Consider the following 15,335-nt stretch of genomic DNA (forward strand, 5'->3'; position numbering starts at 1 on the left):
TAAAGGACACTATTCGACCCACAGTACAAAAACATCTATAGGTATTTATTCTTGAACTTGACTGTCTAGGGAAAATTAAACTAATATTAAAGTGACAGCAAAGAGGATGTTCCAAGTAAATTCTATTTTTGGTGGTCATGAATTTTAAATTAGCTTAGCTCATTTTTCTGAAATATTAAATTACTTTTTGATGTATCACTCAATTTGATTGGTCTGACCACCTGTTTAAGTTTTAGTTATGACAAATATTTTGTAAACATGATAAGGTCATATTTTCTTAGTATTTGCCACATATTACTTGGTATTTCTAAGTGGTGTCACCTTTTCTGATCAGATTTTTTTTTCCTTAGTAATATTTGTAAGGTGTGTGTATGGATTACTATCAATAATGGATAGTCTTCCATTTCCATGAGAAAAGAAGGTAAAGGAAATAGTAGCAATAAATTTGCCTCTTACATTGCTACAGATGTTTATATACTCAGGCAAATGTGAGGCAGAAGAGGTTTTTTGTTTGTTTTTCTTAGTGGAAGAATCATTCTGATTGATAAAAGAATATCTGTTGAACTTGAAGTGCTGACAATCGAAGAATCTAGGTGTTTGAAATCTAGATGTTTCTCATTTAAATTTGCTTTGCTGACTGTCATATGAGAATACATTCACTATTCCAATAACCAGATGTCAAAGTAGAACCACAATAGCTAATTAATTAAAAATAATTTATGACGAAAAAAGTTTTCTACTTTTTCATGCATACCATCTATATGCATTTATGTAGATATTTAAAAATTTTTGAGGCTGAATTTAACTTTCTCTATCCTGTGTAATATTCACATTTAACAATACACAGAATCCCAAAGAAAAGAGTAGAAAAGCAAAAATGAAAGCTGAATGTATTCATTCAATTGTTTGTTTTAAACAACTTTATGCTGATTAATTTTATATCAAATATATTAATTTTACATCAAAATTAACTATTTTAAGACAAAGTTGAGGAAAATAAAATAAAGTAAAATGAGGAAAAGTATAAGTTTTTAATGTGTTCTTGAAAAACACCTCAAAAGAATATCAAATTTGCTGTTAGAATTTTATTACCTTTTTCCTTGGTAGAAATAACTTCATTTCTCTTTCTGCTGAGAAGAAAGTACGGTGTGCATAATAGGATTGTTATCAAGATATTGGTAATTTTAGGTGATCCTCCTTCCCTTTGGATATCCTGCCATATGCTTTCTGTACATGAGCCATACTTTTATTCAGGAACCTTTGAAATTCTTTTTCTTCCTGTCATTTATATTTCATAGAAGAAAAGACTACTTGGAAATGAATCAGATAGAGTCAAGACCAGAATACGCACAACCAAGACAGGAAAACTTTACAAAATATAATTGTGATGATATCAAGTTTATTTTAATTTGAATAATATGGATTAATATAATAATGAATATGAAGAACAGTAGGGAAGCACAATATGTGTGATTAGTTTTTTATCTCTTGTACTATTTATCTTAATTTTGATATTGGCTCTGGAGGAAAGGATATGATTTCAACTCTAGGCAAATTTATTCTTAGCAAATTTTACTTCTGGATAATTAACTAGGAGAATAAATGTCTTTTTTACTTTCTTAATGAAAGAACATTTTAATAATCATTGAGATAGTATTGAAGGATTTTTCATCATTGACTCAATTCAGTTTCCAATTAACAGCATACAACTTTCTCATTCCATACTTCAAAAAGAAGAAATGTTGAACTTCAGATGAGTAATGGTGAGTTACAGATTACTTATCATTTACTTTTTTTGGCAATGTTTACCTAAACACTTTGCTTTTACCTTTGTATCTAAAAAAAAAAAAATTAGAAATTCAGAAATTGTAACTTTTTCCAATTTAAACAATCTTACATTATTTAATTCTTCCTGGGGCATAAATAAAAGTTGAAGTTTTATGGAAGCTATACTCCTAACATCATGAATTAAATACATATTCTGTACTTAAACCATACAACCTTCATTAATCTAGTTGGCCTAAGGGTCTATATAGAAATAGTCAATTGCTAATAATTTTTGAATAAGTGTAACATTATATTATATGTAAATATAATATGTGCACATATTTCCATAAGCAGGTACGATATGTGTCCTGAATATAAAATCAATAAACATTGATCTCAGTGAAAACTTTAAGAAACTGAATACCTTAGTGAGTTTTCTATTAATGACATTAGGCACCTCCATTGCTTACTCATTTCTTTCATAAAATCTAGCTAACTAGTTAATTTAACTGCTCCCATTTTCGGTAAATGCTGAAATGAATCAGGAAAGAGTTGAGATTGTCCTTGTTTGGTTAACAAATTCCCTGCAAAACATCTCCCCAAGCCCCCAGGAGCTCTGCTGATGTCACATCCGTTGCCCAGGTTTCCACACCTCTCCCAGCAGTTACTACTCATCTCTTTCTCTCTCTCTTTTTCCCTCTCCCCCTAACCCTCTCTTTTGCTTGAATTGCTCTGTCTTTCTCTTTTTCTTTTACTCCCCCTTGGGTCAAAACTTTTTCACTGGACTAGCTGAGTAGCTGTGAAGGAAAAGACGGAGCAGTGGTGTGGAAGAGCTTCAGCACCACGGGCAGCGCCTGCTGCAGCCTTGCCCACCCGGCTAAGCTCCTGGACTCCTAGCTCTGAGGATGCCTGCGGAATGATCACCCCCCAGGGCGGCTGCTGCTGCTGGTGTTGCCGTTGCTGCTGCTGCTGCTCTGCTACTGCTATTACTGCTGCTGCTGCCCGGTTCCTGCTGGTGTTGTTTCTGCCACAGCCACTGCTGCTGCTCCTTCCACTCAGATTCTGGCTGGCAGGCAGAAAGTGCAACTGACAGGAGAAGGGTCCCTGCAGTGAAAGTGGAGTAGCTGAATAAAAGAGAGTAAAGAGGCAAAGAAACCCAGAGCAGAATGCAGGCACCATCCAACCTCCTGAACCTTCTGCTGCTTTCTTTTCTGGCTGGATTAGATCCTTCCAAGGTATGAATAATATTATATCTTATTTTATATAAATGCACAGTGCTTTTTTTAAAGCTTGAAGGACAGTATCTCAAGCTATCGTCTTTTACTCATCTTACCTTTACTGCATGAGAGATGGCAAGTTTACCCACTCAAAGAATAGTACTGCAAGGTAGACTCAGTTTGGGAAAAAAAGGGTAGAAAAGGAAGGGGAGTGAATATTGTGTATATCGGTGTAGTGGGCATTGCGGATCTCTGGGGAATTTAGCTTTTTTTTTCCCTGTCCAAAGGCTTTCTGTGCTTTTCTGTGGTGTGATAGACAATAGCAGAGTTTGCAATTATAATAATATTAGTTGCAAAGATGCATTAGAGGATACTAGGACTGCTTGCCCCTTTGTTTAAAGTAGAGAAGCATATTTCCAGCTGAGCCTGGTCAATAACACTCCCATCGCAGACATGCTGCAGTTTGTGTCCAAAACATTTGGGATGCTGCTTGTAATACAAGAGGCAGAGTAGCACAGTTGAACTCTCTGTCATTGCCTAGAGCTGGTTTGGTGAAAGAGGATATTTTCTTGTTTGTTGCTTGTTAGTTGTTTTCCACTACAAAAAAAAAAAAAAAAAGTCGTGGGGGGGGTGAAGGAGAGATTTAGAGAGGTTGAAGAAGTTCTGATTTCTAGTGTTAAGTAATAGTAAGATAAACTATGAGAGAGAAGAAAAATGATGATTATGGATCTTGAACTCTGAAAATAAATGCTCAGTACAAGCTATCGGAAATATAGGGGTACTCTAGGAAAAAAAAGGCAGAAAGCATAAAGAAATATTTCCACTGGTGAATGCGGCAAGTCATGAGAAGAGTCAGATATCCTGAGAGATTTAGTATTCTAAAAATGATTATCATGAGTAACTAGAAAGATGTCAAGGAAGGTACAGCTAACATACTATTTATTAGCTAAGTACCTTTGCTTCTTTATTTGTTCTTTGCCTGAAGACAATTTTATGCTATCAGCTGGACTAGGGAGGCCAAAATGTTATAGTGGGCCTTATGTTAAATTAAAAAATTAACAGCATTGTCTTCTTATATCTATAAAGTATGAAGAAATTAATCTTCCATTGAAAAATCAGCAAAACTAGGACTTTGCCAAACACAATTCCACACTTTAAGAGGTAATATGTCAAGGCCTTGAAAATACTGTGTATAGTACAAACTTGAAATAAGTATCATACTTGCTAATGATCATTTGTGTACACTTTTCAAAATTATTTCAGATTAATGGAAACACACAACTCCCCATTTTATCTAAGAGGTATACTACTATTGCTATTCCTTAAATATTGTACTTAGTATTTGTGAATGTCATCTTAATTATTTTAATGATGCAGTTTTCATATTATACAGTGTTTGCATAAAGTTTACATTTTATAAAGTAAGTTTTCCCTGTAGGAAAACATATTGAGCTTGTTTTGCTAAAACACACAACTTATTTATTTATATAAAAGTTAATAATTCAAGATTTCTGAAATACATTGTAATAGTTTATCTATATTTCTTAAAGTTATATTGAAAACAAAAAAGCATAATATTTGTAGATATTATAGAGAAATTTTCCTTTTCATGAAAAAATGGAGAGTTTAGTTCCAACTAATTTTGATCTGAATTCAAACTACTCTAGAAATTCAGAAGCATTATGTTCATATATTATTACTATCATTATCAAAATATCAATTAATCAGTATGAATATAATCCAAAGCAGACAAATACACAAACTATCAGATAAATAATCTATCTTTGATTAGTGGCTTATCCCTGAACTCATTCATTGTTAATAAACTTTCACAACTCAATTATTTGGGAATTCAAATCTGAGATTCATAAAGGGAAAAAGGCATACATTAACTTTTTAGATAGTTCTTATAGCTTTTTGGAAACTGCAAAACTCTATGAAGAGAACAGAGAACACTAACATTTTGTTTGATAACATAATGAATCTTAATACAAAAATGTTCATTCCACTCAATTTTAATATCACAAAAAATAGAAAACTCAAAGTAAGTTTTTTGAGAAGAAGCAAAGAAGTATTAATCTTGTTTTTCTCATAAAACCATATTTTGAATCCAAAATATATTAGTATATGGAACTAAACACAAAAATCACTATTGGCCCTCAAAGTAATAACAGATCAGGTTGTACATTGAATATGGCTGGCCAAGTTTGTCCTTTGCTCTTTGACTTAAAAACTTGGATGACAAATTCTCTCTTCTGGGGAAATTTTGCTGTCTGAAATTAGAATACAGTTATAAATGGTAACTAAGATTAACTGCTGAATGTGATGCTCAGAAAGGCCCCTTTTTAAACTTGGAGGTAAAATGATGACCCTTGCTGAACAAAGGCTTGACTATAAATCTGAAACACAATTCTGGTTTTCTTTTTTACCTTCAGTTTTATTGAAAATTGACCATAAATGCACAATCGTGTTTTAAATTGGAGTTCTCAAATTTTACTCATCTATAAGCAAAATAGTTTGCATACAAATACATGCATACATATACATACATGTATAAATATATCCACATACCAAACATGATGGTGAATCATGGAAACAAATCTATACAGAGAGTTCATAAATTTGGAAAGATAAGGCAAAAGAGGTATATAATTTCAAATTCCATGTTTACAGAACTTGCTGATTTCTTACTATAATTTTATTAAAAGCAAAGCTGGTGGCAACCCACAATTGTTTCATAACAAATTGACCATATTTACATATACAGGGTTATTAATATTTGCTTTTATAATAACTCTTAAATGATTGTAACCTCACCTTGATTATATGATATTTTATAAGGTGTTTAAGTATCGCCATCTCATGGTAAGATATGTTACTTGAAAATCTGAAATGGAATTTGGAATTTAAAGAAGTGCCAAGGATTTTATGTCCAAAGATAATTCATCATGTAGATGAATTCATTTTCAGCATAGACACACTTTCTTCTTCTTTTTTTGTTCCTTAGCATGTCAGAATATTGGCACAACTACTGTCCTTAAGTGAAAGAAGACAGCTCACCACTAATTAATTATTTGGATTTTTTCTGACAGATCATCAATTCCTCTACTACTAAAATTATTAAAATCTATGCTATCTTAATTACAGCCTAATTACCAGTTTCTATTTCTATTTGGAAAACACATTAGTTCAATCAACCCCCTCTCACCAATACCCTTGGCCACTCATAGCAGACTTCAGGTTAGTTTCATTCCTAATGGAGTGTCAGCTTTATGGGCAAAATGCCAAACCACACTCAAGTAACATAAGCTAAAGATCTAAAAAGCTTACAGGAAATCAGTTACTTGCTCGTGTCATATATAGCAAACTTTGAAGTTCCTAAGAGTTACTGCTAGATGGCATCTCTGTGCTTCTTAACTGAAATCTTGATATTCAGTAATGACCTTGATAGTGCAGAGACACTGAACTTCTCACAAGGCTTATTTTAGGAAGGCCCATTATTTGATCACTAACAAAATAATCACTGCTGAAAATGAGAACCTCACATTGCACTGCTTTGCATGTTTGATCTGTGGGCAAAGCAAGAGATAAATACTGGAGTACAGGTGGGAAAAGGAAATTTGGATCTTGTGTCAGATTTTTGAACTTGAGGGAGAAGGAAGAGGGAATTAGAGTTAAAAATTGCTGACATTAAGAAACTCAGCTATTGAGGGGTTTTTTGATCTTTAATGCAGTTCTACATGTATTACATAATAGAGAATAATCTTGTGGAGATGTGATTCTTCTACTGAGGACAGTATCATGGTCATTATCTTGATATGTATTAAGAAATCAATCACCATATAATGTGGACCTTCCAACAGACATGAAGCATAACAATGATAACTGTAATAGCTTCCATATGCATCTAATTTTTCTTCCTGTCATAATCAGATCTCCAAATTAGAACCATTAGCCTAAGAGAGACATTTGACTAAGTATGATAGAAACACAATTCAAGAATTTCAATAATTTTCAGATCTCTGTTTCTTCACTTAACCTTATATCATATGGATTGGGACCAAGAATATTAAATGGCTAAAGATAATAAGCAAAGATATTGAAACCATAAGGGAAGCTTCAGAAGATACTTATTTTGATGAAACCTCACTTTCCTATCCTGAAAGTTAATTACAAAAAAAAAAAAAAAAAAAAACAGGGCTGTCATAAACACTCTGAAAGCAATGTCTTAATTAAATCTAATTTAAATATTTGTCTCCCATTGTTACCTTGCAGTTGTATAAGATAGCCTATACTAGCCTTGCAAAATCCTTGAAATCACTTAATTCACTCAATAAGAAACAGAAAGCAAGAATTAGGGAAAGTTCCCTGGTCACAGAATCATAGAACTAGACGAGAAGGGACTTTGGGAACCATTCAGTCTTCACCTTTCTATGGATTATGAGACTAAAGTCCAGAAAAGTTAAACTACATGGTTATATTCACACAGATAGTAAGCATCAGAGAACAAATTTAAACCTGATCCTCTGATTCCAGAACTGATTCTTTCTTTTTTCCATATTATTATATTGATTAAAAGGTCTCTATTAACACATTGCTTTTGTCTTGTGTGAAAAGTTTCCCCATAGTACCCTTTTGTCTTTTGTGAAAAGTTTCTCCATAGTACCTTTATATTTTCTTTCCCTCTTTTACCTCCCCCAACCTAAAAATGAAAACAATATTCCGAGGTGTAAATAAATGCAACAACTGTTTCTCTGGGATTCTAAGAGGGATAGAAATAGCATGAGTTTCATTATCCCTGTATTTTTAGTATAATTCTTTATAAGCTCTGGATTTTTTTTTTCTCTTTCCGGTTGTAACAGCCATTTGTTTATCCCTTTGCCAGAGAGAAAGTTAAACATGAAGGCATAGGGTCTAGTTCAAAAAAAGAAGAAGAAGAAAAAGTTTGATCCCTATAAAAAAAAAAGAGAAGTGAGTATTTGATAACAACATGGTTATTTTGACAAATTTTAAAAGACTAGATATTTCTATCATTTGTGTTGGGAAGTTGTGAGTTCCCTTCACTAGAGATTCATCAGCAAAAGATAGATATTTTCCCCTGGGGATATATTATAAAGAGGATTTTTTTTCTATATAAACTGGACTAGATAGTCTGTTGATCAAAGAAATAGAATTGAATGAAACTCAAAAGTTATTCAAGTTCAGCTCCTTCATTTTGTTAATTAGAAAACTGCAGTACAAGGACCTTAAGTGACTTTTCCAAGATCACATAGAAAATAAATGGGAGATGCAAGATTTGAATGGAGAACAGTGAACTTGAGAATCTAAGCTTCTCTGATATCAACCTGAAACTTTTGTATAGTATCATTATCATCATAATCTCCTTGAGTTCTAAGGAAATAGGCTTTTTTAAAACTGATAACTTCACTCAACTTTCATTTTTACTCTACAAAGAGCTCTCCTCTTCTTTTCCCTAAGATATACCATGCACTTGTGTTTTACAATTCTAATCCTTTATCAAAAGCTCTTTCAAGAAAAGTATTCAATTAATAATGTTCAACTTTATATCTAACACTGTGCTCTAGCATCAATAATGGTGCTGTTTTTCCTATATATAGTTTGGTTGGTTTTGTCCTTTGAATTTAAAGAGGACCAAAATAATGTCACTATGTTGGGATCAACATAGTCTTAATATGTTGTCTTACCATGACTAATCAGACCTACAAATTTGAGTAACTGACTAGTAACCAAAGGATTTGTTTTTCTATTTTCATTCTACTCTATTTGTATTTTTAATATACTGATTTATATCCATTTTTCTCCTATTATAATTTTCATTGTATCTCAAGCAGCCATCATAGTTCATAGCAGATACTAAGAGATTTTTTTGTTGTTCAGTCACTTCACGTCATGTAAAACCTTTCATGATCCTATTTGGAGTTTTCTTGGCAAAAACATTGGAGTGTTTTTTCATTTCTTTCTCTAGTTCATTTTACAGATAAAGAAACTGAGATAAGTAGCCCAGAGCCACACAACTAATAGGTAACTGAGTAAGAATTTAATTTAGGTCTTCCTGACTCCAAACTTGCTTCTCTCTCCACTGTGCCATCTACCTACCTCAAACTAAAAAAAAATAATAATAAAATAAAATAAAAGTAAAAGGGTTATATAGATTTACTGGAAAGATTTCATTTGGGGGAGCACACTAGTCAAATAAAACAGAGCAAGGATATCAAATTTTGGTGTGAAGTGGTAAATTTTTTGTCAAAATGTGAAATGATTAAATGAGAAAGGAAACATTTGGTATATCTTTATGTGGAGAGCATGCATGGTGAAATTTTTATTCTAAGATTTTGTTCATACATAATATGATTAGGATTAGGGATTTATAATCCCTGTGTAAACTGGGTAAGTTGAGTGGCCAATATTTTTGCTTTAAATTAACCTAACATTGAGTAGAGTTAAAGTTCAATATTTTTTATTGCAGGACATTTTTTGAAATTGTTAGTGGGTGCTTGCCAGACTAAAGTCAAATGAATTAGATGATTACTTTTTCATCAAGAAAAAGAAAGATTTCATGACAAGCACATGAACTTTTGGATCAAGTTCTAGTTTAGCACAAACTTATAAGTTTATTTTTAAATGACTTCAATAAATCAAGAATATAATCCTTCACAGTAACTCTAAAGCTACATACATGAGACATGAAACTGAAAAATCTATCAGTAAATGATACCTGTCCTAATGCTACCTTGGCCTCTGATGTTGCTACCAATCAGAAGAACACAACTTTCTGATTTATTGTTTGCAAGGAAAGGAAAATGAGGAGAGAGAGAACTAAACTACAGAAATTTCAGAAGGCTTCTGCACTGCGTTAGTGTTAACATAGGAAGGACACATCATTGTGTTCTTTCTTGTTACAGTATAAGACCATTTTTAATGTCCAATGATAACTGAAACTAGTACTTGACAGAATCTTAGGAATAGCGAAGGTTTTGGCATCTCAACCCATACATATGCACACAGAGACAAATCAGTGTTGCATCAAGGATGTCCAACCCTTCTCTCTCTCCCTTCTTTTCTCCTTTCCTGCCTTTCTTCCTTTTTTCTTTCCTTCTTTTCCTTCCTTCTCCCCCCCCCTCAACTGTCTCCTCCCTCTATAAAGAGGACACATTTGAATCTATTTTCCTGTAATGTAAATAGAAGTCAACATTCTCATTTAATATAGGAGATAAAGTAATAATTGAAAAACTAGCAAATAAGGAGGAGATCTCTAATAAATACAACATTCATAAGGGAACCTGGCATTGTCGAAGGTCATATGAGTCAAATAGACTTTGAGTAGGAAAATAGTGAAAGACTGCATGTCTGTTGTCGGAGGATACCCTAGTTAAATTCATCAAAGCAATTGTGATATTTTTTTTTCCCTGAGATGATTGGGGTTAAGTGACTTGCCCAGAGTCACACTGCTAGGAAGTATTAACTATCTGAGGTCAAATTTGAACTCAGGTCTTCCTGACTTCATGGCTGGTGCTCTATCTACTGCAACACCTAGCTGCCCCAATTGTGATAATTTTTTTTAACCCAAATCAATGAAAAAGCACAATATGAAGTGCAGAGAGTTTCTTAACTGTTTTGATGATAGGAATACCCATGAAATAAAATACTTTTGAATTATTGAAATACTGTAATTCTTTAACATTTTGGGCAAGGAAGGTACATGCAATATGGTTAATGGCATAGATCCTAAAACTCATTTTCAAATATACTTCACTCTTGTTTTTTAAAATAGGTACAACTTAATCTGTGTAGAGCAGGAGGTAGAGCAGGAGGGCCATGTGGCTAGTTTCATGGACAAACTGTTGCAGGGAAATATGGTTATAAAAGAGATCATATGGACATTTAAACAAAGAAATTGTCACTTGGGAGAATTGCAGTAGCATCTGCCTAAGAAAGCACCAGCTTTGTGTGGTTATTTAATATGGCCAACTGTGACAGCTATTTTAATTCCTCCTTAAAATTGAGGGAAAGTGATGGAAAAGAGAGGAAAAAAGGGAATATTAGTTGAGAAACAGGGAATGAATAAGATGGTAGAAGGGAAAATGAAAGTAAAGGTAGAAGACAAAATGAGAGAGAGAAAGGAAGATAAAAGAAAAGAAGGAGTGAGGAAAGGAAGAAAATAATTCAAAGTTGGGATAGAGAGGACAGAGGGGAAGGAGAAGAAAGGTATATTAGCAAAGTGATTTAATCTGAAAAACGAGGGCAGAAAGCCACACAGCACAAATAAGATTTTCCCAAGCTCCATAATCCTTTGTAAATTTGGCCTTTGCTCTGTAGCTTTACTTTTCAGTCTTTATTTTTTCATTATTCCTCCTCCATTTCTTACTTTCCCTCCTTTTTCTCCTTGTCCTTCTTCTTCATAAAGTCCTTCACCCCAAATTGGCTGCATTTATATTATTTTTGCTGAAGCTGTCCATTCTAAGACAATCCACCTGGGCAAACCATGTGTTTACTCCCTCCTCCCTTTCTGCTTAACTCCAGGCCATGAAGATGACCAAACAGAATATGAAAAAATAGTATGCTAGGACAAATAATATATGTCATATTTATTTTTGTGAAAATGGGTCAGCAGCTGAAATTAATCATTGGAAGGAAATTGTTTGTATTTCAGTCACCTGCCAAAAATAATCTTATATTTTCAGCAAAAATCTATCATGTAAAAAAAAATCTATCACATATTTTCCTGGCAATATTTTTGCTTCAAAAACAAAGAGGCAGTGTTGATATTTTGCAGACCATTAGAACATTAGATATTATTCTCCTTCGGTCATTCAGGTCAAACCCATCTTGCCTTCTTTATATTCTTAGATGATATATCCCATCTTTTACTTTTATAACTTTGCAAAGGTGGATCTCCATGCCATAAATGTCCTCCAACTTTTCCACTGTTTCATAAAATTTCTAACTTCTTTCAAAACTCAGCTCAAAAGAGACCTCTTCTATGAAATCTTTTCTGATTCCATTAAAAAGTCAATACTGTTGTTACTACCTTCCCAAAATGATCTCATATTTATTTCTCACATGGCTAAAAGTAGAAATGTTGTCTCTCACAATAAAATGCACTGTCTTTAACTTTTGCCTTTGTATGTCTCCTATCACAGTGCTTGACACATAGTAGGTACCTAATAAATATTTGTTCACTGATTTAGATGCCAGTATTTCCTCTTGCTCCTCCTGCTCTCATTCAACATTTAAAATGTGGATAAATTAATAGCAAATTTAAAAAAAAAGACTACATTCAATCTTATATGTTCACTTCAAATCAGAAAGCTCCAAAGAACTCAGTCTAAGAGAAATGATGTTAAATGTTTTGGGGGAATCATGAAGTTTTGTCCTTGCACAGATAAGATGGAATGGAGGAGCCAATGCAAATAGATTGATTTTTTAAGACTTGTTTTTAGGGATTTGGAACTCCTTGACAGATTATGTATTTTATGACTTATATAAGATTATCCATTTTGAAATAGGTGATTAATAAATAAATGCACACACATGCGTGCGCAAACACACACACACACACACACACATACACACACACACACACTTTTGGTTAGGAGCCAGAATTTGATAATGATTAAGCCACAACACTGAATAATCTGTGTGTAGTCATGCCTCATGCTACTAGGTTGGAAAGTTACTATCATTTCATTTCCAAAGCATGAACATTTTATCCTGACTCATCTTTTCATTGGCACTAAATTTAAAGGATTTCATGCTTATTACACTTTTATTTAATCCTTTCCATTTAATCTCTTTGTTCCATTTGATAAAATGGTATATTATCTTTACTTCCCTTTTTTAGCTGACACAATAAATTGAGGAAAATGTCTTAAAACCACCCACCAGAATCACCTGGAATGGGCTGGATGTCTTATTAGGATACTATAATGGAAATAAAGGCAGTCTAGGCTCTAAATGTGACCTAATTAAATTATTAAATGTGCACAGAAATGTCAAACAAAGGATTTTGAAAATTAAAAGCAAATATAGGAGAAAGGATCAATCTCCACTCATATAATGTATTTCTCCCAAACTCTATTCACATAAAGTAGGCATTACAAAAATTCTCATAATTAAGTTCTGTAATTTCAATGCTCATGGGGAAAGAATGTCAGTAAGAAAATTGTTAAATCTACAAAAATGGGAAATAACACAGGGACTAACCTTGGAAAACCCAGCTGCCTCCAAAGCAAGACTGTCAGCTAAAAGGTTATTTATAGCATAATTTTTCCAACATGCATTGGTTTAGAAGTTCCCAACACAAACTAAATCACAGTTTCAAAAGAAAATGTATTATATGTTTGCTTTCTGTATTAAAAGCTGTGTGATATAATAAATAGAGAACTTATATTGGAACCAGGAAGTCAAGGGCTCAGGTCCCATTTCTGACACTAACTGGCTTTATGACTTAAGGAACAGATTTTTAACTTCTTTGAACCTTACACAGATTTCTAAGATTGTAAGTCACATAGAAGATGTCATTATGCTTTATAAAGGAAGCATCTTCAACTGGGCTCTACTTATATTAATCAAATTTCAAGTCCAATCCTTAAGCCTATTATGCACCATAATATATTATAGGTATACTTATAAATTTAGTAGTGGTTGGATTAAGTTATAAATTTCATCCAGAGATTATATATCCAGAGGTCTGGAAATTTCAATTACTTCAAGCTATGGCTGTTCAATTGTTGAGACTTGTGGCAATGACAAATTTCCTGTCTGGATCTAACAAAGTAATGATGGCTCAGTGCTGAAAAGGTTCTGTGCTTTGATATAAAGAGATGATCTAATTGTATCCTGAACAGGAAAAACTGAAGACTTAATAGTTATTTAAAAGTATTCCTATCATGGATATTATCTTTTCCTCTAACTTTCAATCTTGTCAGGGATCCTTCATACCATTTTCAGGAACAAGTGGGAGAGAGATTACTTGCCACAGGAAGAAGTCTGGAAATTTTCATTTCCAAATTGTGCACTGACTGAGTCACCATATTCCTGGCATCTAAAGAAACTTCCAAGGGAACTTTGGATGCACAGTTCACACAATGAACTCTATAAATCAGTCCATCCTCTATTATATAAATGGCTATATTTAGTAGTTGATAGATTAAATAGGTAAAATAGACAGATGCATATCACTTACAAGAAAGCATTTAAGAATATCTGTCTCTTGATAGCTTGACTCTCATTAGCAGGGGAACAGATTCTAGGTAGCAATATTCATACAAATGGAATATTAGGATTAGAAATGTTGATTCACTGACACCAAAATATGATTTACTTGATCGTTACTTGTGAAAAATGTCACCACTTCTGGAATGTTACAGAGTCCCATTAGTGATTAAGAAATAAGGTTATCTTTAAGTAGACCCCAAAAGTGGAAATATTTCTAGTATGTCTTTTTTGAGTAGTACTATACCTGATTATCAGTGTATATCAATATAGCATAAAACATGCAGAAATATTTTCTGATTCAAGATCTGCTAAAGACATTTTAATATATGTATTATTTATTATTTATATAGTGTTCATGACATATTCTAGTCTTTAAACAAGTTGAATATTAGACAAAAGACTGAGCATAAAATGATTCTGCTCTGACTGTCTTGCTCTCTAAAAGCACTCCAGGGATGAATGGAATGAATAGAGTAGTGAATTAGAGAGTAGTGGAACTCGTGCAGAAGAACAAGTTATTGCAAAATAATGCTGTAAAATGGGTAGTACAGATTTGGGACTAAGAGATCAAGTGAATGGAATGGATTAATAATTTACTTGTGATATTCTTCATTGGCATTATAATTTCATAATGTCTCTGTCAATGAGAGCAAGATATAACTTGGTGGGAAAATATTTTATCTGACCAAAAGCAAGGCATTGGGAAGGAAATAAGTGGACTTAAATATAAAAAGGCAGTGTTGTATCATAGATAAAAAGTCAGAATCATATCATAAAAACATGATTTCAAATCCTATTCTTGACACATGCTGGTTTTATTACTCTAGCCAATTCAATTTCCTTCTCAGTCTCCCTACTCCATTCTCCTGGTCAAAGAAGTCTATAACTTACAGAACAAGTGTGTGTCTACATTGAAGTTTCCTCACTGGGAATGAACTCTACCAATAACAGATCTGGTTCAAAAAATAAAGCATAGATGTTAGCAGATTAACATAATTCGAACTTGCCACAAAATATTTGTCTGCATGTGGAAGCTGATAACAATTCACAGATATCATAATGTATCACTTCAAGTTCATTAACAAAAAGAACAATAATCAGATTCATCTATCT

At 33.0% G+C, this 15,335-nt stretch overlaps 1 protein-coding gene across 1 annotated transcript in view; it reads left to right on the forward strand.

The window, feature by feature from the left end:
• Positions 1 to 2,400: 2,400 nt before the first annotated feature.
• OLFM3 (olfactomedin 3) overlaps positions 2,401 to 15,335 on the forward strand; it is a 256,710-nt gene continuing 243,775 nt past the window's right edge. The window contains exon 1 of the mRNA XM_051993225.1: positions 2,401 to 3,002. Coding sequence (XP_051849185.1) covers positions 2,934 to 3,002 — 69 coding nt within the window. The 5' untranslated portion in view covers positions 2,401 to 2,933. The remainder of the gene's footprint in view (positions 3,003 to 15,335) is intronic.

The sequence above is a fragment of the Antechinus flavipes genome, chromosome 4 (genome assembly GCF_016432865.1).
Source record: "Antechinus flavipes isolate AdamAnt ecotype Samford, QLD, Australia chromosome 4, AdamAnt_v2, whole genome shotgun sequence".
Taxonomy (NCBI): Eukaryota; Metazoa; Chordata; class Mammalia; order Dasyuromorphia; family Dasyuridae; genus Antechinus; species Antechinus flavipes.